The 25,405-nt window shown below is 40.4% G+C and overlaps 1 protein-coding gene and 1 long non-coding RNA gene across 6 annotated transcripts in view; one reads left to right on the top strand and one right to left on the bottom strand.

Moving 5' to 3' along the window:
- Positions 1 to 3,053: 3,053 nt before the first annotated feature.
- Positions 3,054 to 18,477, top strand: ppp2r5ca (protein phosphatase 2, regulatory subunit B', gamma a). Of its 3 annotated transcripts, none has more exons than XM_019279064.2 (14): positions 3,054 to 3,276; positions 8,489 to 8,688; positions 10,153 to 10,263; positions 10,461 to 10,553; positions 10,651 to 10,781; positions 10,925 to 10,984; positions 11,550 to 11,658; positions 11,926 to 11,979; positions 12,112 to 12,282; positions 12,404 to 12,531; positions 13,106 to 13,207; positions 13,398 to 13,470; positions 14,650 to 14,731; positions 15,735 to 18,477. In XM_019279064.2, exons 1-13 carry the CDS (start codon positions 3,183 to 3,185, stop codon positions 14,713 to 14,715), a joined length of 1,392 nt encoding a protein of 463 aa, XP_019134609.1. In that variant the 5' UTR covers positions 3,054 to 3,182; the 3' UTR covers positions 14,716 to 14,731; positions 15,735 to 18,477. The 3 variants fall into 3 exon arrangements, with proteins under 3 accessions (XP_019134609.1, XP_019134607.1, XP_019134608.1); XM_019279062.2 differs by having other exon boundaries at positions 14,615 to 14,731; XM_019279063.2 differs by lacking the exon at positions 14,650 to 14,731 and having other exon boundaries at positions 3,055 to 3,276.
- LOC113744574 (uncharacterized) overlaps positions 8,698 to 25,405 on the bottom strand; it is a 39,590-nt gene continuing 22,882 nt past the window's right edge. For all 3 annotated transcript variants that reach the window (XR_003461660.1, XR_003461659.1, XR_003461661.1), the window contains 2 exons: positions 24,087 to 24,222; positions 8,698 to 9,411 (listed from right to left, as the gene is read on the bottom strand). This is a non-coding gene — a long non-coding RNA (uncharacterized LOC113744574). The remainder of the gene's footprint in view (positions 9,412 to 24,086; positions 24,223 to 25,405) is intronic.

The raw sequence follows: 25,405 nt of genomic DNA, 5'->3' as shown, positions 1-25,405 counted from the left end.
CATTCAAGCTTTAAATTTTACTAGGATTGGAGCACTTTTGAGCTCTCAAGATCATTAGTGTGATTGATACAGATGGCGAACTCTTTATTTTTATACTACTGTCACTTACTGCTGTTGACATTGCCATTTATATATATTTTCACTAGTGTTTATACCTGCATACTACCTGTTTACAAGATGTATAACCTGTTCACAGTATATTTATTATATTACTATATGTATTATTAGTGCATAAACCTGTCTACATTACAGTTTACTTTCTATATTTTAACTTCTGCCCTACTTTATGTCTTATGTAGCAAATTCTCATATTTCCTTCAATGATTTTGTATTTATACATATTGTTTGAGCATTTTATTGCCAAATACTGCTTCACTGTAATAGTTGTGCATGTGACAATAAAGAAGTTTCCTAAGTGGTAGGAAAACTGTAACATGACATACCGTAAATCACGCCCTCCTCATATGTGGACTAATTAGCTGTTAGATAATCGTCTGACTTTGTTCATTGTTGGAAAACAGTGTAGTGCCTTTGTTATTAAATGGCTGTGAAATGACTGTGAACATGGGGCCTAACCCTGATGTTTTGAAAACCCTGGTTGGCCTTGTGGTGTGAATGTGGTTTCACTCTGTGTCTTCTGATAAATCACATGAAAGGAGGAAAAGCCGCTTCATTATGCAAAGATGAAATGCAGATTTTGCCTCGGAGTTGGACTTAATCTGGTGTACAGAGTCTTGAAATAATCATTCACTAAAGAGTTAGCCTAAACTATATAACTACACAATACTATACAACTATATCATTTTTAGAGTGATGTGTTATATTCAAGTTGCATGACGATGATGATTAGTCACCAGACAAACTTTCAGAAAGGCAGCAAAATGCTGCTTGGAGCTGCAGCAGTTTCCTGCGTTGTGTGTCTGTGCATTAAATTTTCTGTCCTACTGCTTTCATTTCCTGTTTACTGCTCGTTTTGTTAAGCGCATGTACGTCACTATGAATTCTGCCATTTCCCTGAAAAGTGTGTGAACCCTATCATAAAACCCTATCAGAAAATATGCAGAGCAGGGGTGTCCAATTTTCTTTTTAAAGAGGGCCAGATTTGACAATGTGAGGATGCCCGGGGGCCAATACTAACATTTAAAAAATGATAAATTACCAATAAAAGTTACATACAAATGCACTGTTCTTTAACAATGTTGTTTTTTTGTCAGATAACAAATAATATATTGTATGGAATGTGACTTGCATAAACTTGCATGAAGTTGATACAAATGTTCACCTCATTTTAAACGTGACTTATTATGAGTAATGCAAAGTCTGTTAACATTTAAGTTTAAAACACATCACTCTTGCTCTTGTCTTTAACAAAATCATTCATATTTTGTCTTTAAATCTTCCAGCCATACAGTATCTGACAATCCTAGCAGGCCATAAATAATATATATTATAAAAATGAAACTTCGGCCCACATGAAATCTAAACGCAGGCCCCCGGGCCATACTTTGGACATCCCTGATGTAGAGAAACTAAAGGTGGTAGCTTATTGGAGAGTACAAAGTATGTTATATTTTTTTAGACTTCAACAGGACTGGGTTTACAACATGATTTCATCTTGTGTAGGGAATAATCACACCGCAGCTTCCTTCTGGATTTCTTTGGTTTTTCTTGCTGGAGCACCCTGACAGTCTTGTCCTCAGCCCCTCGTGTGGTTTCTTCCTGTCTCCTTTTGTTCCTCATTGAATCCAAAGATTTGAGGGCCCCCCTCTGACCCACTCTGCCACCTCTCTTTGATAAAGAACCAAGCAGAGATGACAGGAAGAAACAATGAAAGACTTTGAAGATTCAGCCAGGGCCTCTCTCACTCTCTGAGCACAGTCAGAGTAAGTTATTTCCAGCTGCATATCCTAAGTCAGATGACGCTGAAAACCCTACTAGTGGTTAAACTAGCAACTCCCTCCTCCTTGGCCTCACCCACAAATCTCTCCATAAGCTGCAACTGGTCCAGAATTCAGCTGCCCGCATCTTCACCAGAACCCCCTCCATCCACCACATCACTCCTGTCCTGCAACAGCTCCACTGGCTCCCGGTCAAATCCTGCATAAACTACAAAATCCTTCCACTCACATTCAAAGCCATTCATAACCTCGCACCACCATATCTCTTGGATATTCTCCATGTTGCTGCTCCGCCCCGCTCCCTCAGATCTTCCTCCTCCATTCACCTGACTGTCCCTTTATTCATCCCACCACAGGGAAATTTATTTCTTACAGCAGCAGAGGAAAGTGTAGCATACACTACAGGATTAGAAAGAAGTAGAAAAGGCAAAAAAAACTAAAAACAAAACAGACAGAAATATCTATAACCTACACAATAAACACAAAAAACAATCAGCCTTCAGAAAAGACAAGTACTGAGGATAAAAGTGGCATGATATATAAAAAGAGTATTTTAATGTAACATGACCATAGTGTAAGAAATATTGTGTAAATATAAATATAGTGAAAGTGACCATGATACAAATAGTAATATTATTGCAAGAGTAGTGACCATAATATATATAATATTACAAAAGTAAGTGACCATGATATAAATAATATAAATAATAACTGCAAGGTATAAGGAACATCAACTTCAAACTTCAAACCCACCTGTTTAAAATAGCCTTTTCCATCTGATTTAATTGCATTGCCGTATCTGCTTTTAATGTATTCTTGTAATTTGATATACTTTTATGGTTCTTTTTTGTTTGTTGTCTACTCTCATTTATTGTACGGTGTCCTTGGGTGACAGAAAGGCGCCTGTGAAATAAAATGTATTATTATTATTAATAATAATGATAAATGCAGGCTTAAATCGATCTGATCTCAGATCTGTGGCAGGGCCTGCCTCACAGCGCGTCACTGGAGTGAGAGAGAAAAAAAAAATTCCAACGCGATGTCCCGCCCCTTGTGCCTCCCTCTCAGCCAATCACAACCCGCCTCTCATAAGCAGCCGTTGCCTGGATTGCTCCGGAGCCGCGGCGCGCTCGTCCAATCAGGCGCCTTCCTCCACTGCTTACATCACTAACTAGCCAGTTCCCTCCAGCAGCGGAGGAGCTTCATTTTCTGATCTGCTTTTGTGCTAAAATGGAGGCTGGCCTCTCGCCCTGAAGTGGATTCGCCTTCCTGGTTGAGGTTTAGATGTTGACATGCAATAAATCTGGAGACAGGATGGTTGTGGATGCACCTAACTCCAATGGGCCCTTTCAGCCGGTGGCTCTTATGCACTTCAGAGGTACGTAAGGACGAATTATTCCTCCTGTATTGTCCCGGGGAATTAAGCAGAGAAGGAGAGGAGAGTGTGTTGCTGTTCCCCTCCACTGGTTACTGCCTGGTTAGTCAGCATTCACACGTCTGGGATGAGATAACTGTGTGTGTGTGTGTGTGTTTTTATGGGAGGTGAATCGTTTTGAAAAGGCTGCTAAATGCTCGCCATGTTTGTATCGGCTACATTAAAAAAAAAAAAAAAATCTGGTTTTACTAGCTCTCTCTCTCTCTCTCTCTTTCTGCCCATCCCCCCGCCAAAGCTAGTGATGTCAAAGGAAGTGAGGTCATAAGCCCAGGGAAGGGTCTTCTCTCCTTTATAGTTATATGTTATGTTTGTTTGTGACATAAAAAATAAAATGTGTATTCATGTCATCAGCATGTGAAGGAGAAGCTCACATCATCATCATCTCCTCCTCCTCTTCTTTATGTCACCCTCCGGTTCATCTGAGCACACATTGGTCACACTGTGTGAGGCTGGAGACAGCCACAGCTCTGCAGCAAGCAGCAGCAGCCCACCTCCCCACCCTTTTCCACCCCTTGTATATACCCTCCTGTCATGTCATGTGCATGCATAGGCAAGGAAACCTTGCATCCTGATTGTGCATCAGCAATAAGACAGTCATGTTTTAGGATTACAGCATCAGCCTCTTTTTTTTAATAACGTGTGTACAATGTACTCAGTCATGTTTTTTTTTGAAAGGCCCAGCCTGTGTTAGCACTGTACTCGGGGTGGAGGGGGTGCAGCAGCCCCGGCGTTAGATGAAGCCCGGGGCAATTATTGATTACACTCTATTGAGCCATAGAGGCGACTGCTTTGAATGACAACTCAGTGTTTGGGGAGGAGGAGAAAGGAGGGAAGGGAAGGGAAGGGAGGGAGGGGGGACAATCAGACTCTCTTCTTTCTCTTTCCTCTCTTTGTTTGTCTCTATCGTTCGGACCCAAAATGTCTCGTATAGAGTCCACATTGTGTCTGGTTTCGGCCCGAACAGAATCGAATGTTTCGAGTGATCACCTATGAGAGGTTTTCGCTTCCCCTTCTCGTGTTCGATTCGGCGCACATAGGGGAAACTGAAACAACTACCAAAGCAATAACAAAATGTGTCGTTCCTTTCGGTGCGTGCACACGTATTAGATTAGTTTGTTTAGGTGGTTCTTGAACGTCAAACTTCACAGAATCCACATCCCACCATTGCCTGCCATTCATTTACCCGCCTGTATTTATAGCCACGTTCGAGTTATCAGAAATTTCAGGAGACTAAAATGAGTCACGGTGGATTGTTGTGTGAACAGAGTCTCTGGATTTCTTTTTCTCCGTGTTCTTTTGAGATGAAAGGCATCGTCCTAATAACTTAAACGCTGCATTATTAGTCACAAGGGGAGCCTGCAAATTGCAGTGCAATGATGCACGCCCCTACCATCTGACTATTCCCAAATAACACCTGGGCAGTAATCCGTGAACTTTGCTCCACTGCACGTATCCTGGGTGCATTCTTAGGCGTCGCTTACCAAAACTACCTCCAGTGAATGAATGAATGAGTGCGTCCGTCCAACCTGGTCGCTCATATGCCTTCAAAACCTGCAAGCACACTGCACTATAAATAGTAATCAGTCAATGTTGACATCGATCATGACATACTGTCGATAAATCGGTCCTAACTCCAGACCAGCTGCTGTTCATTTGACCCATTTCCAAAGAAAAAGTAGAAACTGTGCTTCCAGTGTGACTCCAGTTATTTATTATTATTGTTGTTTTGAACAGGGAGGGTCGGCGGCAATTAAGATCAATCTTCCTCTGTCCTCCACGAGACACGATATTTTCGTGTGTGCTCCTCTTCCTCCTAAGGCTTCTGTTAGTTACATTAACAGAGGTCACATTGTGGTTCACATCCATTTTTAGGATCACAACAACTGGCTCTTTATCTGTTACACAACAAAACCCGGCTTGGGTATTTTAAGAGTGTACAGAAACTTTCTAACGAGGCAGGCAGGCAGACAGACTTATGTAATAGGAGAGTGAGTCTGACGGGGGTCAGGGGTGCGAGGCATGGCAACACATTCCAGTTCGGCTTCATGTCCCGGTGCTAACTAGCACACATTACAAAATATGTTAGGAACACAAAGCTTATGTCAGAGGAGAGAGATGGAAGTAAATAAATGGTAATCTAATCCTCCTTTTTTTTTTTTCCTCCTGTTGGCGCTCCAGTCGTCTGGTGCACCTCGGTTCACCCAACAGGCCTCGTTCTGAAACCACACTGGAGACGAGTCTTATCTGATCTCGACTGCATCATAAAAATGATAAATCTCTTCCAAGAAGCCGCTTTCTCTCTCTCTCTCTCTCTCTCTCTCTCTCTCTCTCTGTCTCTCCCTCTCTTTCTCTCTCTTATGTGTTTTTAATCAGGAGTGCTGGCTCTCGCTGTGTTTTCCTATTGTGACAGTGACGCCGCTCTTGGCGGTCAAATCTTTATGGAAATGGCCGATAATGGCAGCTCGCACACTTACCCTCTCTCCCCTGGAATTCCCAACCTCTCGCTGTCATCAAGATAAATTCGCCGACTTGAAACTGACACTGCAGAAGTGTGTGTGCGTGCATGTGCACGCTCGCTCGTGCGTGCGTGTGCGTGTGTGTGTCCGAGCCAGGTCTCCATTATGTCTGAATAGGATATCTCTCTCCTTACCTCGAATCTGCCTGTTTGCAAGAATGTGGAGCGCTTGTGTTTTTTGTGTTTGTGTGCCCTTCTCTGTTCTGCGCTATGGCCTTCTGTCACTCTTTGTGTACATTCATTGAAATGAGGTTTAGCTGCTTGTTATTTCACTTTTTTTAAAAGTCTTTCCTGCAGGGGTTGCACACCTGCACGTCTGAACCCGGGTGAAAATCTTATGGTGGTTTGTTTAATTGGGCTTTACTTTGAGTCTGATTAAAACAGAGAGGAAGGCGGCAGCACAACAACACAGATGAAATGAATTAAACTCAGAATAATGTTTTTTTTGTTGTTTTTTTTTTTAAATACACATTTCTGCTTCACATAGCATGTCTGCCTTCATCAGCTGGCTATTATTTATCCGTTTTCCTTATTTGAACCTGGCGCCATGTTCATAAATCCTGATTTCTCCCACAGCTTGATTTGCTTATCTCTGTAATTGAAGTTGTCCACAGGTTACAGTACAGCCATGGGAGACGGATGGGATTCATTTATTTTATTTCCCTTTTGATGTATATAGTGTGTGTGTGTGTGTGTGTGTGTGTATATCTGGTCTAATCTCACATCCTCATCGTGTGCAGACAGCCTCCGGGCCTCAATGCCAGCCCATTGTTAACACCACACCCTTCACTGATTAGTAATTATGGGGTATAGGAAACCTAGCTTTTGCAGCTCTGGTATGACTTTTTGAGATTTACTGCTATAAACAATGCACATTGTGTGTGTGTGCATATTTTTACAGGTTAGGATTGAACCTTGCATTGTAACCATGGGATTGAATGTCCCAAGAATACCTGTCCTTAAGAGGCCTGTCTGATTGCAAAGTCCTCCCGCAAAGCTGCTGTAGGTGTCGAGCCGTGCGCATACATGTGGGCAGTGAGTGCTATAACCTCGCCGTCTGTCGGATTCAGCACATAGGTCACCAGCAGAGACGACGGATGGAAGCTTAAATATGAGTTTAGCAGACTTAACCGCCGTTTGATAAACCAGAACGAGAGCATCTTGACGCGACAGACGTTTTTACGCTCGCATGCAGCTGCCTCTGTCCGTTAAATTAACCCCCGCACCTGAGTTTGGTGACATTATGAATTTGCCTATTATATCGCAGCTGCAGCTGAATCGCATTTAGATCAGGTGAGTCAGGGAAGAAACCCGCGATGACAATCTTTTAAAATAAACGACTGTTATTTTAGTGGGAGTTATCTAATCTAAAAAAAAGGGAAGCGGAGACTATTGTGAAATGTTAATTTTTAAACTCTGAACCTTAACACCTTATTTGCATTTTTTACGATACAACACCACACACTCAAAAAGAACCACGCTGACAAAAGTTTGGCACCGGCTCCACAGTCTGCTCTGCAACTCTTTTCATAAGAAAATAAAAGTTGCACAAATGGAAATCGGTATCGGATGATTGCCTTCACTGACCTTTTTGATAAATGTGCTGATTTCCTTTCTTGCACAGAGTTGGGGCCCGGATGAAAAGACTAATATGACTTCCATATCTGTCATGTACAACCAGCAGCCATTCATCTTGGCTTAAAGGCTGGAAGCAGTGCAGGCAGCTGGGCTGTCCCAGTTCTCGGACAAGGCGAGGTGTCATGTTATAGCAGTTTGCTACCTTGCTGCTTCTTTTTAAGGCCTTAATGTTCAGCTAAGACAAATGAACGACTGGTGTTGACCGTTCTGTGTTTTAGAAGTCCAGTTCCTGATTTCGTTTTTTAAATAATTAAATCGTGCCTTTAACGGTGGTTCCTCGGGTAGCTGAGGGTAATGAGTAGATTCTCCCGAACCAAACATCATAAAGAGAGACGAGCTACAGCAAAGTTAGGGTCACGTAACTACATAATTATGGTGTCACTGTGTGTTCTCGCAGCACCACACGAGCAGGTAGGAATTTAAAGTTTCCTCTCCGTGTTGTTATGTCGAGCAGAGATTTGTTTGTTTACAGGCCCGTCCTCTCGAGTGCTCGGGTGGAAATGAAGCGAAATCAGGAAGTCCTCAAACCACCACGGACAAATATAATGACAGACTTAAATAGCTAGGATTCCTTTTTGTATAAATATCTTTTCTCCCAGTTGGACGGTGACCATTCACCTAGTTCCCGAATCCTTCATCCTCCTCTCCATTGTGTCTTTGCTCCTCCACTCTGCTCTGTTGTTACCTTCCCGCTGGGCTCCAACCATCTCAGCCTTTCTCTCAATGCACTTTAGCCTAAATGACTCAATTGTCGGTCTTCGTCACTCCTTATTTCCTTTTTCTATCACGCCGCTGTTTTAACTGTCATTCTCGACAGTTAAGCCGCCCCCTCCTTTCTCTTGTGACCCCTCACTCTTTTGAACATATTCTTGTACCGCCTTATTTCATCACGCTGTGTGGCCTTGTTACGCATTCAACTCTTCTTCGGGTTGTCCCTGGACTCTTTCTTTTTTTTTTCTTCCCCTCTCACCCGCCTCGCTTTTTTTCTTGTCTCCTTCTCAGATGTGGCCCCCGCAGAGCAGGAGAAGCTCTTCATCCAGAAGCTACGACAGTGCTGCGTTCTCTTCGACTTCCTGTCCGACCCGCTGAGCGACCTGAAATGGAAGGAAGTGAAGCGGGCGGCGCTGAGCGAAATGGTGGAGTACATCACCCACAACAGGAATGTCATCACAGAGCCCATCTACCCGGAGGTGGTGCATATGGTCAGTAGAACCGGCGCGGGTTATGTTTGTGGTCAAAGCTGAAGATGAGGGTGAGAATTAAGGGCAGGTTGAGGCTGCGTGTCGAACGCAGATTGATGAACAGTGGGCTCATGTTTGATCCGGTTTTGGTTAGGCTGGATGAATGTTGTCCATCTGTTGCATTTCAGATTTATGTTTGAAAAATTGTGGATCAAAGCCAAAAAGACGAAGGTAGTGACATTTGCTTCTTGCAACAGCTGTAATAAGCCGTAAGATGTAAATTAGTGTTTGCCTGGAAAAGTCCTTTTGTACCAGATGATTGTTCTGCGCAGAAGCATTAGTGATATCTTTGAAATTACAGAAAGCCTTCTTTGATTTAAAACTTCTCCACAAAACAAAACAAAATTCCAATTTTAGTGTGCAGCGATACAGAAATGAAGCCACAAACATACCAAACCGTTTTTTTTTTTCTTCATCATCAAAGCCGACAGCAGGATTGCTATAATAACCGTTAAAGACATTTCCTTTTACAGTCTCCATTGTGGAGTTAATGCACAGTCATCTTCGCAGCCTGTGTGCTGGGTTGAGGTGCAGCACAGCACAGCACAGCACAGCACGGACAGTCTATCTACCTTGTAGCCTGTCTTTTTTTCAAACAAGGCTCCCTGTGTTTTAGTAGGCCACCTGCACTGTCCCATGATCTGCCTGGCAGGGAACAGCAGCCCACAGGGGAGTCAGTTGACACTGTAAGAGACCAGAAACACAACACCCTTGGATTATTGTGGGCCCAAACCCTTTGAGGCCGGTTGCAAGGACAAAGTTAACATTAACCTAAAAAGAAAAATTTATTTTAGAATACTGAAGATGGGGCATTTCAGAGACATCTGCAAACACTGTTAAAATTGAGTTAAATGTATTATAGACTCTGGCATTAACACAGTTATGCTTTTGTTTTTTGGGGGGTTTCCTTTGCTGATTTGTTCAAAAATTTACACATTTTCTAATCATCAAACCTAATGAGCTGCATTTATAATCAGCCTTTAAGCAAACTTCATGTGCTTCAGACTGTGTGGAGACTTCTTTCCCTCCAAAGGAGATCTTTGTAGCAGAAGTGCTGCAGGTACTTTTAATTGCATGGACTGTTTTTTTTGTTTGTTTGTTTTAAACGGTAGAAGATTAAAAAGTGACTGAAATAAAAAATCTGCTGTTCTCCAAAATCAAGACTCACGTCTATTGATGTGGTTTCACTGTGTGATGCCGGTAAACATTCATCAAGAGAAGGGAAACTTCTGACAGGAAGTCGGGGTCAGGTTGTGCGTTTTTTTTAAACTCCAGAAAACCTTTTTTAACCTGTCCCGAGTAGAGCTATCGGTATCAGCCACACTACGACTTATTCAAACAACAAAGGGAAGTAAACTCAAAGCAGCGTGCAGTCCAGGGAAATAAACATTCATGGTATCGTTTTCGTTTTTTCTCTCCTTCCAGTTTGCAGTGAATATGTTCAGAACATTGCCTCCGTCGTCCAACCCCACCGGAGCAGAGTTTGATCCGGAGGAAGATGAGCCAACACTTGAAGCTGCATGGCCGCACCTCCAGGTTGACATTTAAATAATTTAATCATGTGCAAAGCCGTGAACGGTTTAGAACTGGTTATTCTCAACTCAGAGGAGCCTCTCAGCATGACGGAGGCCTGCAGTTCTTTAGTTTGCTCTATAACTCCTTTTATGTTCATATCTGTGTCTCCTTTAAAATTGAGACCATTATTAACACTTTATTTGTTGTTTCCGTTGCAGCTCGTCTATGAATTTTTCCTTAGGTTTTTAGAATCACCCGACTTTCAGCCTAACATAGCGAAGAAATACATCGACCAGAAATTTGTTATGCAGGTAAGAATATTTTTAGCAAACTCCCAATTTAAGTATATGAAATATAAACCTGAGCTGCTTGTCGTTAGACTAACATCTCACCTCTGTCGCGTTGTAGCTCCTAGAACTATTTGACAGCGAGGATCCCAGAGAGAGAGACTTCCTCAAAACTACCCTCCACAGGATCTATGGAAAGTTCCTGGGGCTGAGAGCGTACATCAGAAAACAGATCAATAACATTTTCTATAGGTCAGTGCAGTTCTCCCACCACTCTGCTCCATTTCTAAATCTGTATAGCAAGTTATATGGTCATCATATGACTCATTTGTTTCATTAGTTAATACACGGCCTGTGTATTGCCACTGAAAGAAATCCCTGTTTGTTCTTTTCAGGTTTATCTATGAGACAGAACACCATAACGGTATAGCTGAACTGCTGGAAATACTTGGAAGGTATGGATGACCCTCAACTTAAAGGCTATTTTGAGATTTCTTTCAAAATACATTAAATATGTTGGAAAATGGTTGCTGGAAACATGTGACAAGACTTAAAATGATGTATTACTGAAATGTGGAGTTGGAGGTTAAAACAGTTTTTCACCAGTTTTCAGTCCAGGATTTTGTGGGCGGTCCTAAAGGGTGGCTCGATGACACACTGAGGCCACCCTGAACATACCCCTGCACCCCTGAGCAGAGAGATGAATTTATCTTGCTCAGTGCTTCAAAATTAGTCATGTCATTTTCTGAACTCATGTTTCAGTCACTTCAAATTGCTGCTTGACTGCTCTCACAGTCCTGGAGTTGAGAATACTGCTTCATTTTTACCCAATTTTCACACCGAATTTCATAAAACCTGTCAGGTTTTTTTCATTATACAAATTTGACCGGGTGGTTAATAACACTTTGTTCTTTGGTCTGACAAACTCAGAACTCATTTATTCTGATTTGATAACTATGTAATGATGCCACACTTCTTTTCAGGTGTTCTGATTTGTGTCCTTTTGTGTTTATTTCTTAGCATAATCAATGGATTTGCCTTACCACTAAAAGAAGAGCACAAGATTTTCCTGTTGAAGGTTTTATTGCCTCTGCACAAAGTCAAATCACTCAGTGTCTACCATCCACAGGTACGTTTGTTCAACACGAAATGAGACGCTGTAAAGAAAGACAGACAGATTACATGTTTGTTTTAAAAACTGTATTTAAATATTCGTGTCCAACCCTGCTCTGAGTTTACTCCTCCTCCTCCTCTTCTTGAGTGCAGCAGGTCATTGTGCAGTTAAAAACCGGTGTTGCATGTTCCAGCCAGTCTGTCCCTCGGGCATTATGTGTCGCGTGCTTGTGCGTAAATTCAAATGCTTTTAAATGGTTATATTTGTTTATGTGTTTTGCAGCTGGCCTACTGTGTGGTGCAGTTTTTAGAAAAGGACAGCACTCTAACTGAGCCGGTACGTCGAAAAGACAATTTCATGTTCATGTCATTTTCATGATTGAAGATGAATTTGATTCTCAAATTGATTTTTAAAAGTTTTTTTTGGTTTGTTTTAACAAGATTTTGTCTTTCTTCATCATCCCAACAGGTGGTAATGGCTCTCCTGAAGTACTGGCCAAAGACTCACAGTCCCAAGGAAGTGATGTTCCTCAATGAGCTGGAGGAGATCCTGGACGTCATCGAGCCGTCTGAGTTTGTGAAAGTGCAGGAGCCTCTCTTCAGACAGCTGGCCAAGTGTGTGTCGAGCCCACATTTCCAGGTAACTGTTGCCCGATCACAACTGTACTTTCATAACTCGGGTTATTCAGGTACGCTGCTGCTGCTGCAGGTGGTCGTGGGTGCATAGTACATTTCTGACGGAGGCGTTTTGTGTTCTGTAGGTGGCAGAGAGGGCTCTGTACTACTGGAACAACGAGTACATCATGAGTCTGATCAGCGACAACGCGGCAAAGATACTGCCGATTATGTTCCCGGCTTTGTATCGTAACTCTAAGACCCACTGGAACAAGTAAGATACTCAACCCGTCTCCACGCAGGATGTACTAATTTCTGTAAAAGCTCTGTACACACTGCATGTAACGCCAGTCTGACACAATAGTGCTATCTCTCAAGTGTGTGTAGATATTTGAGCGTGGTTACAGAATGTACTGTCCTGTGCAGCAGTTCAACGCCTCACTACATCTATTTATCATGAGAGAGGCTTCAAAAATTGCAGCATATCATTGTTTGATACATGTTTTATGTGTGCTGCTTTCAGTCATCCGTGAGCCTTTTAATTAATTTAATATCTCAATATCTAATATGTTGAATTTATATAATCATAAACTGAATATCTTAAGGATGTCACCTTGGACTAGTGTTGCTGTAATGATTGATTAGTCGATTAACAGAGAAATAACTAGCAACCACTATATATTTGCTACTTTAGTATTATTATTAACTTTCTTGTCAATCCATGATACTGATGTATAAAAATGTTAGTTGCTGTGCGACAAAATCGACCTTTACAGTAATGCTGCGTGTCTTTTGTAAAGCTTTGACTCTTGACCTACTTGTGCTTCCTTCTGTGTGTGTGTTTACAGGACCATCCACGGCCTCATCTACAACGCTCTGAAGCTTTTCATGGAGATGAATCAGAAGCTCTTTGATGATTGCACACAGCAGTTCAGGGCCGAGAAAAACAAGTAGGTTTACCGCAGACTCTTCTCCCACTCAATTCATCTTTTAAAAAGGAGAAAGGAAAGAAAAAAAAAAAGATGTCTGGGTGACACATAACTAACAATCGCAGCAGCTTAAAATCATGTTGGGTTTTTGCGTTTATCAGCGGAGTGGAACAGATTTAATTACATGAGGTTTGGTGCTTTTGTTCAACAGAGAGAAGGCAAAGTCAAAAGAACGCGAAGAGGCTTGGCTCAAGATCGAGAACCTCGCCAAGTCAAATCCACAGGTGAGCGTGTGCAGTGTCGTTTAACCGCACCTGTTTTTCCTGTGCTACCAAAGTGTCTCTTGAGTGTGTGTCTGTGTGTGTTTGTGTGCGTGTAGAACTAATATGTATGAAATAAGTGTCTTGTGTTGTTGTTGTTGTTGTTGTTGTTGAATTGTTTTCCTTTTCCATCTTATCCCATTTATGTTTGCTTAGACTCATTTGTTCACACTCTTTGAGTTCATAGTAACTGTTTTCCAAATTACACTGCTGGTAAAGATGGAAAGATCATAATGAGTGGTCCAAAGAAATGTGCTTAGTTGTGGTGAGCGGTTGAATCAGTCCTCTCTACAAGTCTCTGAAGAGGCATTTGATTTATTTGGAGAGTCAGTATATACAGGTTGAAAATCCTGCCTCCATCCCCAAAACTTATTTTAGCATATCACTGTAACTTTAGTGTTTTAATTTAAGGAATAGTTCAACATTTTTGGGGAATACAATTTTCTTGCTGAAAGTTATGATAGATACCACTCTCTTGTCCTTTATGGTAAATTTGACTCCACTGTCTCCCAGCAACCAGTGGAGACTCCGGGAAGTCACTCCGCTTTTTATACTTTTGGGTGTACTTTCTGTTCAAACAAACAGGATGTAATGTTTTTGATTAGTGAGCTTCAGAGGTGCTGTAAACAGATTTCACATTTTTTGAGCTAAACTAGGCTCCAGCTGGCTCCAGCCGCATGCATTAGTTACAATACAGATGTGAGAGTTTTATCTATCTTATTCTTAAAGTCTCAGCAAGAAAGCAAGTAAGTATATTTCCCCCCAAATGTCAAACTATTCCTTTTTTTAAAATGGGCAATAAAATGAAAATATTCAATCCAAAGAGATCAACGATGTTAATCTGCCACAAAAGATTTAGTTTGTCACCAGCAACTGATCACTAGTCTGTTTTATTCATGATCAACAACCGAATAAATTTATAAATGAAACTTATTTCACTCATTTTTAATCCTACACCTCAACTAAGTCACACCAAACCTCACAGATCTATATTTTCTTTTTAACCAGTTGAGAGCCTCTTGATTCATTCTTCTTTGCATGCGACTGAAAGTCTTTTCTCCATCCTTTTGTGTTTTTGTTTTTTTGTTTCCCTTTGTTTTCAACATAGTTCTCTATGTATGTTGATTCCTCTGACCTCAATAGTCCTGTAGCAATGGAGACGGATATCCCTTTGATAGAAGATGTTCAGAGGTTAAAAAAGAGAGTTGAGGAGGGCGCGACTCAGGTAAACCTGACTTTCTCTCTGTCTCTATTCATCTTTCCTCTATACAGCATATTAATAGATGTGTGTTCATAGACGTTTTCCAATTGAAGCTGCTTGCTTTATTGTAATTATTATTGTATAGTCTGTAAATTATAGTCTTTGTGTTTATTGTTTTAAAAAATCAAACTATGAATAGAAAAAAAAAAAGTAGGAATGGACTAAACACTGGAATCAAGAGCTTTCTTTTTTGTGTCTGCTTCCCCATGCATGTTGTATAACTAGTATGGAGCACCAAAGAGTTCAATATTATATAAATAAGTCACAATTCAAGAATAAATTATGCATGAACCAGTAACTTGTATGCATGTCTGTTTATAGTGACTAGTATTTTGAAATAATCGATAAAACTAAGTATACAAACAATAATATTTGACACAATTTATTCATGTAATTATCTCATGTCTTACGTTCTTGGGGAAAGGGTTGAATCTGGGGCTCCTGGACTTGGTTGAAGATCCACCTGTCATCAAAGAAGTTAAACTCGGGTATTTAGCCTCGCAGGGATCATTGACCAGGTTATTGTTTCCACTTGGTTTGTTAGTGCTCCCCGTTGTGGTGGCAATACTGAAGAAACCTCTTGGATGAGAGGTGAAACATCTCAACAGATCTTCAATCAAGTCCAGTTGCCCCAGATTCAACCCTTTCCCAAAGAAAGATGACCTGAATGACCGAGAACTGAGACATTTATGTATATTGAACATATTGGGGGCTCCATAAATTTAGTTCAGGACATCTGATGTTGTGTATTTAATTTAAAGTCGTTAATAATATTCATGTGGACTGGCTCAGTACATCATGTTTTAACTCAGTCTTCCTCTGTAAATTAGATTTTGTCGTACGTAACTGAATTGTGCTCGAGCTTGTTGCGCTTAATCTCAAAGATATGATCAGAACAGGGACAGTTTGACATGTTGACAGGAGACGACGGCGGAAAAACGTTTTAATTGCCCTCGTCTCGTCTCAGTTGCAGCATGAGCAGCGGAAAGAGCGGCCAATGGTGCGACGCAAATCTGAGTTGCCTCAGGATATCTACACCACAAAAGCCTTGGAGTCCCACCGCAGAGCTGAAGACATGTTGACCACCCACGATGGACTCTAGGTCCCACCACCTGCCGGCTCTTGGTTCAACTGCCCCCTTCTACCCTTGACAGCCATGGACATCCTCTTTGCCCAGGTGCCAGAGTTACACTGGCGACCCGTGTTGGGCTCCCCAACCATCCCTCCTCTTACCTTGAGTTTACCCAGAATCCTCAGTTCTGTTTCATTCCTGCTGCCTCAGTGCAGAAGCCGTGTGTCCGCCTCCCTCAGATTTCTGCTTTCTCAGGTTTTTTTTCTTTATTTGGAGAGGAGCGGGAGTGTGTTTGTGTGTCTTTTAGCCCTCGCGACATTCAGTGTGTTCTCCACCTATTTCCCCTCACCTTCCTTTCTCCTTCCACCCATGCCCCCCCCCTGTGCGCTCACTGTAAATGTGGAACCTGGGAGTACGGACGCCACAACGCTGGTTTCTTCATTCCTTCTTGCAAAACGTGTTCCCAAACGGATTGGACATGGAAACATAGGAACTGACTGACTCACTGTCTAAGGATCGTCTCTGCTTGGTTTTCTTTTCTTTCAAAGGGAACAAAAACAGAACCTGTTGGTCAGATGAAAGACAAGACTTTCCTGTCATCTGTTGTATGTTTTCTTTTTATGTTTTTTTTTTTTTTTTTTTTTTTTTTTTTTTTTTTTTTTTTTTATTTGCTCAATCTAACGGACATCTTGTCAGTGCCAAGATTGTTGTGTTCTTTATGTTTGTTTCATGTTTGTATCTGTGACTTTTAACAGGGACGCCTGCCTTTTTTTTTTTTTTTTTAAACTGGTGTTTGAAACAATTTCATTTGCTTTAGTTTTTTTTTAGCACACCAGACCAAACTGAGGCCTGTCCTTAGCCTTGCAATGTCCAGGAAAGATGGCAAGGAAAGGAGAAGTTGTCTTGTGGACATCCGACACTTTCCATTTTATTGTTTTGTGCCATATGACGCTCTACTTTTTACACGCTTGCTTCCTTTTACTTTCATTGGCAATATTTGAAAACAAGACCGTAGTGATGCCTTGACAGTTCAAACAATGGTACTTACTGCTTTTGGAGTTGTAGTAGATGAGAATGAACCTGAATGAAAGCAGTTTGCTAGCCAAGTTGCAGTAGAACTATCCGTGGGACTCAGATGCAAATAAAGGCTGCGTATAAAATAAAAAGATGTGAGAGCAGCAGCGGGATGTTCAAGGTTGAGTGGTGGGTTTTATATATACTGTAAAATGAATAGGGATTATCTTTGTAAAGGAAATATAATCAGATTAGTTTTTGTTGAATGAGAGAGGAGGCACAGCTCTGTACTGTCACCTTAAAAACTCCACTTAATGACGATTTTTAGCAGCCGTTACTACATTAGGACCTCTGCTCTTCTTTAAGAGCACGAAGGTGTGTTGGTACTGTATGCTTTAAAGATTTTAATGTCCTCTATAATTAAAAAAATATTAATTTATGATCAAACTTAAGAGCCGGTAACCTCAGTAGTTTATTAACGTACTGACATCAAACTATTAACAGACTTATGACTTGATGAGAGCTACCAAAACAATGACGTCTTTAAAATTTAAAGGTGTGACATGTTTGTGTTGCTGCCATTCCTAATTTCAGGTGTTTGGTGTGCGGGTTTTCATATATTGTATTCTTCTCAGTGAGGAAGTTGCTCAAGGTTGGAAAATATCTTCCGGTCAGTACCATTGTTTAAACGAAGGATGTCTGCTCGAGTTCTTCATATTTGATGTGTTGTATTTCTTTGTCTTGTCTCTGGAGGTTAGTAGCGTGGATGTCAGGTTTTGGATTTTTTTTTTTTTTTTTTATTAAATTTTTTTTATTTCTTCTGGCCTTTCAGGATGCCCAACGCTGAAACACACTGGTATCAGATGGCCACAAAAATGCCAGATGCTGAAAATAAACTGACATTGTGACTTGGCTTGTTAACTGTATTAATACTGTATTTGCTTGAATGCAAAAAGATGTAAATTAAAACTACCATGTTAAACATGTACCTTTTACCCTGGAGGAATGCCATTCACCAAACTGATTGATTTCTGTTGTTCGAGGTAATTGCATTTATGAAACAGTCCTGCTTGCTGGGAGAGATGTTTTATGGATTTTATGAGTTTGAGTCAAGAGATGTTTGAGGTTTATTTTAGTGCTGAAAAACAAGTCACCCGTGATAACGAGATGATTTTGAAAATGATTCGGTGGCTTGTTCTGTCTCTGCAGGATCTTTGCAGATCTTTTAATTTTAACATATTATTTCCAAAACATGATAACTTAAAGTGTCCTTTTGTATGTGACCTGTACTATATGATTCATTTAATATTGTATATATGATTTACCTTGTTTCATGTAGTGTTATATATCTAGATTAATTTTGTACAAATTGTCCCTCTGTACAGAATAAAACATCGATAGCAAGTGAAAGAAGTCAATCTGGCACATACCGTCTTTTTCTTCTGTTCTGGATGTACTTTCAGCGACATAAGGATTTAGAAAATGTTCTTATTTTTATTAAAATCTGCAACGTTTCTTCCCTCCTCTATATAACTGACAAATGTTCATGCCCATTGTGTGCTCCTATCACTGTCTTTAGTGGTGTACAACTATATAGAATGAATAAAGAGATTATTTGAATATATATTTTCAACCATGCATCCATTTTGGCTTTACTTTACTGGAAGGGCACGTCTTAAATGACTATTTTGAAGCATAGTTTTATACTAGAATGGCTAGTGCAACAGAAGAATGATCAAAGTCATATTTGGATTATTTTCTGTATGTCAGTGGTAAGTAGCCAATTTGGCAGTGGGCTGTTTTGAACACAAGGGGGAGCCAGATACCTGGAAAAGGACATCTACTAACCAGTCCAAATGCAACACTGCAACACTTAATGTAGCATTCAATCAGCATTCAGACACAAATACAGCTACATCTCAACCAAAGCCAACATTTTCACAATCAGTGAAACTCATGTGATGAAAGCTTTAAAGCTTACTTGGAATAATTTTAGTCGTCCGTTCAGTGTGCTTTAGATGTTTACTGTGTTCACCAGCGACCAACTTAAACTATAGGAACAAATCTCACCCAGTTTTATCTGGAACAGCTGAAAGGACAAAGAGAGTTTTTAATCAACAGGACAGTTTTGTAACAGAAATAATCAGTTTAGCGCAAAAGGTTCAGTCTTAAAGCAACCGTCTCTATCTATTTCAGCTGATTCATCTTGTCTTTGTGCAGAATAATAACGTAAAATACTGTAGTGCGGACTAACATTCTATTTTGTTGTTGAGTATGAATTGTAGTGTGGTAAAGAGTGCTCATAAATATACATTTGAACTGTAAGATGAGTTCATTAGATTAGTTTCTTATCATCATGATAATATCTTAAGATTCATTCGTTTTTACACGTGCGTATATTATACATATAATATATACATATTTTTCAAGCAAAAATGTCAAACATTATTTGATTTTCTTCTTTTCTTTGTCTTACATGATAATAAACTGAATATATTTGAGTTTTGGACTGTTGGGCCATCAAAACAAGACATTTGAAAGATGCTACCCTTTTCATTTTTTCATCTCTTCATCTTCAAAACAAAATGATCAGCAGATTAATCAATAATTGATGAATAATTAATAGTGGCAACCTGACATTGAATTCAACCGACAATGGCCTGAGTTGTTCAGTTTCATTCATTCTTCATAAAGGGGTTTCAGACTCATTCTTCTGCATTGAGCAGATTACATGTGAGGAAGTGACGTAGGCAAAGAGATGAAAAAAAAAAGGGATCAACTATTTTTTATTACAAGTGCTTTATGGATTACTTCCTCTTTCAGTAATGAGAGTGTTTTTGTTTGGATGTTGTTGGCCCTGTGTTTCTGTAACAGTTGGCTGTAGTAGCTTATCTCCTGCTAGAGTATTAAATCTTGATGTCACATAAGGTGAAGGTGAGGCCATGAGTCACAAAGGATTGGTGAGAGGAAGGCCAGTTGTAAACAAGTGAAATATTTCGGGGAAACCAGACATTTGTTGTTTCCCCGAAGACATTTCCGCAAGATCTGCTGCCTTGTCCTGATCTGACACTGCTGTTGGAAATAAACCTGGGATACACAGTTGGCCTGAAGTACCGGCGCTGTAAATTCACTTCTCACTCTATTAAAAGAAGGCAAGTGAAGAGAAGGGGTGACTGAACTTTGATGGCAGAAGAAGCAGAGAAAACGTCAGCATTTGCTTTAGTGTCAAAATCATACATGAGAGAGCTGGAGAACACACGTTTTAAAGGCAGTTCTCGTTCCCAACAGTGCATGACAATAAGTAGTACGCTTAATTTTTTTAACCCACAGTTTTGTGCCATCCGTCACACCTACAATGCATGCAGGCCCTGTGGTTAAGACACATACTGTTGTCTATCCAATAGAAAGTCACATTTGCCAAAGAACTATCAACATTTACCAGATGATTAAGAGTTCACCCATGAAAACCGCAAATTGATTTACTTTTCTCCTGTCTCTGTGCAGAAGCTCCTATAATCCCTTTTAACAGTCACATATGTTTTCCATCATTCTGTATCTAGTCCTGATGTCTGAAAAGTTAATGCGATCACATGTGTCTTCACACTAGAAAGTTCCCTTTTTTGAGCTCTGCTATTCATTCCAGCAGAGCTGCAGGCCTGAGGAGGAGAACTCCTCATTGAGTTTGAACTACTGCCTGTGTATTTTTGTAATCACATAAATATTCCTGATGCATGAATATATATAAAAATGACGAATTCATAGAAGCTAATGCAAAAAAAACTGCTTCCCATATCCCACACCGAAAGGATTGAAAAAAGTTTGGTCTACTCATTTAAACATACTGTGAATATATATAATTACGTTTTTAACATAAAAGGTTGCAGACAAAACAGCGCAAACACCAAAAATAGTGAAAATAAGGCTCAAAGTAGACAAAGAACAGACACAATATGTAAGCATATGTTGCATGTAAATCTACCCTGAGTCCTAGGGACACTGCAGTGAAACAGTAGCAGTAACAGAAGGAGTGTAGAGCCTAAACGTGGGGATTTAAATGATTGTGATTTAAGTCAACATAATACCAAAGTTATAAAAGCTAATGTGACTCCAGATGTGTTTTACAACAGCGTCTTCTGCAGTCGGGGAATTAGACGAGGTAGCGCAGCTGCCAGTCTGCTCTAAGCAAACGCTTTAATGTGCCGTGACCTCGGTGATAATGAAAGATTATCGAAGCAATTTCACCCCCCCTGTCTTTCCTCACATTAACCATGAGTCAAAGTGAACCTGCAGCCATGGTGTCACTCATTTTGTCTCTATTTGGGACTTTTTAAACATCTTCACTGAGAGATTACTTAAAGAGGGAAAATGACTATATCACTGCACTTTATTACCGGTTCTTATGATGTTTCATTTGACAGTTATATTGCTAACACAGCCTACCGTGACCATGTGGGCCTATGATCAGATATGTGTTTTTCTTGGACGTCTGCCAGTGTGACTGTTGGGGTTATGGTGTTCACTTTTCCAGCAAATCAAGTTCTGCAATGATGGAGCAGCAATGCAGATAAAAATCAGAGGCGCCAAAAGGCTAATCTCATACTGTGAAAATACTCCACTACAAATCGTGCATTCAAATCTTATTATCAACAATTTCTACTTGAATTATCAAAAGTAAAATGTGCAGTAAAGTGGTCCCTGCCAGTGTTTTGTTATTATATCTGATGTTTTTGGATTAACATTACCACTGGATTCATTTGTATGTTGCATTTTACTGCTGTAGATGTTTAACCACTTCAAGTCCTCCTGGATAGTTTAAATCTGCAGCGATACATCACAATATCATCATATCATCGCCATCCTGTAAACTACGTTTCTAAAAAAAAAAAACCTGTTTCATGAGAAAAACAGCCTCTTCTCAGCTCTGTGATAATACATTTTCCAGTTAATCCAAGCAGGGTTTTAAATAGTTTGTTCTCTCTGCCAGGCAAGCGGGGAATCATGCGTTTGGTTGTGTGTGTATGTGTCCAAAGCTAACCTGGCATGCTACTGGCCCCATCAACCTAATATCTTTGTACACCTTTATGACTGTATGATCAGTGACCTGTTGTGGTTGGGGTCATCCCAAGAAAAAAAAATAAAAATATTGACTGCTGACTCCTCCTAACTAGCCAATAGGGGCCACAATTCAACAACTGCTTCAGTTTGAAGTCTTGTTTCAGCTAGGGACAACGTACGTGGTTGTCATGTTAGTGTTGGCAGATTCTTTTGTTGGCTTTCTCACTTTGAAACCGACCTTTTACATTGGTGTTTGGGGATTGTCTGACATTCCTCTCCATATAGACTATCTACTCTGATTACACCTTGATTATGTAACCTACATATTGTTTCTTCTTCATTTCACTGAACACACAACCTGCCCTGAATTCTCTGACCCCCACCTACATGCCCCCAGACACACCTGGGGGTTTAGCTCAGTTGGTAGAGCAGCTGCCCCTTGTGCGAAGGCCGAGTCCTTGCTGCGGAAGCGCAGGGTTTAAATCTGACCTCTGGCTCTTTCCCGCATGTCATTCCCTGTCTCTCTCTCCCTGCATTCCTGTCACTCTTCAGCTGTCTCTATCAAATAAAGCTTAGTTACATTTCACCACTGCTTTTATCACACCCCACTGAATGTAATACAAGTTGAAAAGTATCAGTATTCCAGGAAAGATGTAGGAGTACCAAAAGAAACAAACGAGAGAGAAAGAAAAATGCTGTGTCCTCAAGGAAATTAACATTAAATTCACTGAATTTGTTGTGTACGTAACGTGTTTGAGAAATTAAGGCTAAATTAATTCTTACTGATCCAGGTCAGAGACCGGCCTGCTCTCTCAAATCCCACAGCATCTCCTGGGCTTGTGTATCACAGTGTATTGTTGCCAAGCTGTCCTTACTTGCCCTACCTGACTCACAGGTGGCCCTGAGCCAAGACTGACAGACTGCTGGAAGGGAAACCTACCACCATCTGGAACATCACACGCAGCTAGTAACAGCCAACTCATAGACAAAAGGTTACGTCCCCTTGCTATATCTATCTATCTATCTATCTATCTATCTATCTATCTATCTATCTATCTATCTATCTATCTATCATAGCACTGTGTACCTTTGATGTGTATTATTGTTGTTGAGTTGTATCGATAAGGATTTTTAAGGTTTTAATATTTGTTGACTCCAATTAGTTGGCTACCAACTAATCATTGTAATCATATATATTTAGGATCCCATTATAAGATAACAAAAACAGAAGCTTTATTGTGTCTTCTTCTTTGTGCTCTTTAATTGAAATGCCTGTGCAGCATCAACTAACTGCACGACAGGGACAGCGGAGCTGTAAAACGAGCTCTGGAGTGATTATATGTTGTGATGGAAGATTGTTTTCAGTTGAATTGCAAACAAATTGCAGCTTTTCATTTCACAATCAAATCTGCCTGAGCAATTGCCCAACTCTATATTTTTGAGTGCCAGTGATGCTCACACACGCCTCAGTTTCCTTCAGATACTGAATCACACCTGAAGCAGGAGACTGAAAGCTATAACTGATGCTGTCATGAAGCTAAATGTGTTTATTGTTGAGTAATGAATAAACTCAGTTCATCTCCGGACGCTGCTGTCATTACTTGAATGTGAATGACATATTTAAGTAGGGCATGAGTCAGTTTGGAAGACCTTTTCAGATCTTGACGTTAATTAGCAGCGACTCTAATAAAACCTGACAAGGTTTTTTGTGCACCTGATTTTTGTGTACCCTCTGGTGTTAAGCAACACACAAACACACACACACACACACACACTAGCAATCATTGTTTAGGATCATTAAGCACTGTGGTGCAGGACACCTTAATTTCTCAAAATGCAATTTCCTCCGCTGACTAAAAAATGTGATATTTTAGATTACATGAAGGCAGCCACTGAAATGGAGTATATTAAGCCACCCCAAAGGTACTAAGCTATATTAGACAAACTGTCAAATAAGAAAAATATACATCCTAACTGATGCTGGGCTTGCTCTTTCTCGTGATGCCTGAAGGATGTACAGTGATATTTTAATGTTACAGATAACTTTTATGGGAGAAAACACGAGAGGTATAAAACATGCACCATCTGTCTCTTGTACAGTCTTGAACCCTCTGCATCATCGTGATGATTCCTTTCCTCGTGAAATGAAAAATAAAATTTTTAAAAAAATAATCCAACCTGAACATGTGCCATGTCGATTTGCGCACCTCAGGAGCCTTTGTGAGATGCAGCCAGGCGTTTGAGGTTTCTAGGCTGAAGTCCTGCTTTGATCCTACAGGGGGAGTTGTTACTCCGCAGGGACCGGCCCACGAGCCTAGGATGAAGAGAAAGATGTGAGATGGAGGAGAGGGCAGCTGAGGTGAGTGGCGGGGTGGCAGCCGCAGCCTAAAGCTTCACCACAGCCCCAGCAGGGTAATCTAATCAGCTGTTTCAGAGACTCTCTTGGACTGTGCATCTCTCTCTCTCTCACTTCTTGGGTATGAGACGAGCTCATTCCTTGTTTTCAAGTGATATGCCTCATCTCATTATCTTCAGTCAGGTATGTGGAGAGGTTTGAAAACAACTGATAAACTCTGTGTTTTTTCCCTGTAGAAAGATATGGTTTAAGGTATTTTATTTGTGGGTGATTTTAATCTTTGCTTGTCTTGTGAGTGAAATTGCCCTTCATATGAGGGTGTCTACCCACTTCAGATGATCTTATTATACTGCTGTTTTGTAATGAAACGTTTCCCCAAACCACTTTAGTGCAAAGTAAATGCTATTAGTGTGCTGTATTCATTTTAAAATTGCATATCTTTCCGATGCAATTTAATATAAACCTCTATTTCACTATTGCACTGAGACACACATCCATATGAAAAATAAATCATGAGGGAGGGTGCGAATGTTAAAGAGGCAAACGGTTGGTAATTTTCAGGCAATATAAATGATAACTGGCAGGATTTACTCATAAATAGTCTCTCAATCACAATGCACAGCAGGAACAAGTGAAGGTTAAAGCTACAATATATAATGTGTCAGCTGCACAGCTAGCCAGCACTTGCTACTGACATAATAATGTCTTATTTAAAAAAGGAAAAAGTATAGAGTAAGAGTAAGAACTGGAAAAAAAAATCATTTCTTGAATGATTCAACACAGATATCTAGTTGCAAGGAAGTTTATTTCAAAGTTAATTAAAATTCTAGAGGCTGTGCTGACAGTAGTGTGCCATCAAAACGTCTGACATTTGATCATGCACCTGGAAAATTACAATATTTCCAATCAGTGAAAATCAGATGGGACCAAAAATATCCCTTAATGAGAGTGGAAATCCCATGACTTATCAAAGACTGCATCAAGTTGTGTTTCTGTTGGGCTAACAACATGCACTCCATTTAATTATCTACATACTTATGATTTTAGATGATAAGTTAAGGGCAAAACACACAAGACAAACCATTCAACACCTTAAGATCTTTGATGGCATACCCTAGAGACAGCATGACATCAACTTTAA

Source organism: Larimichthys crocea, chromosome XXIV (assembly GCF_000972845.2).
Source record: "Larimichthys crocea isolate SSNF chromosome XXIV, L_crocea_2.0, whole genome shotgun sequence".
Taxonomy (NCBI): Eukaryota; Metazoa; Chordata; class Actinopteri; family Sciaenidae; genus Larimichthys; species Larimichthys crocea.
The sequence above is the reverse complement of the archived record's forward strand: the minus strand, read 5'-3'. Positions and strand labels throughout refer to the sequence as shown.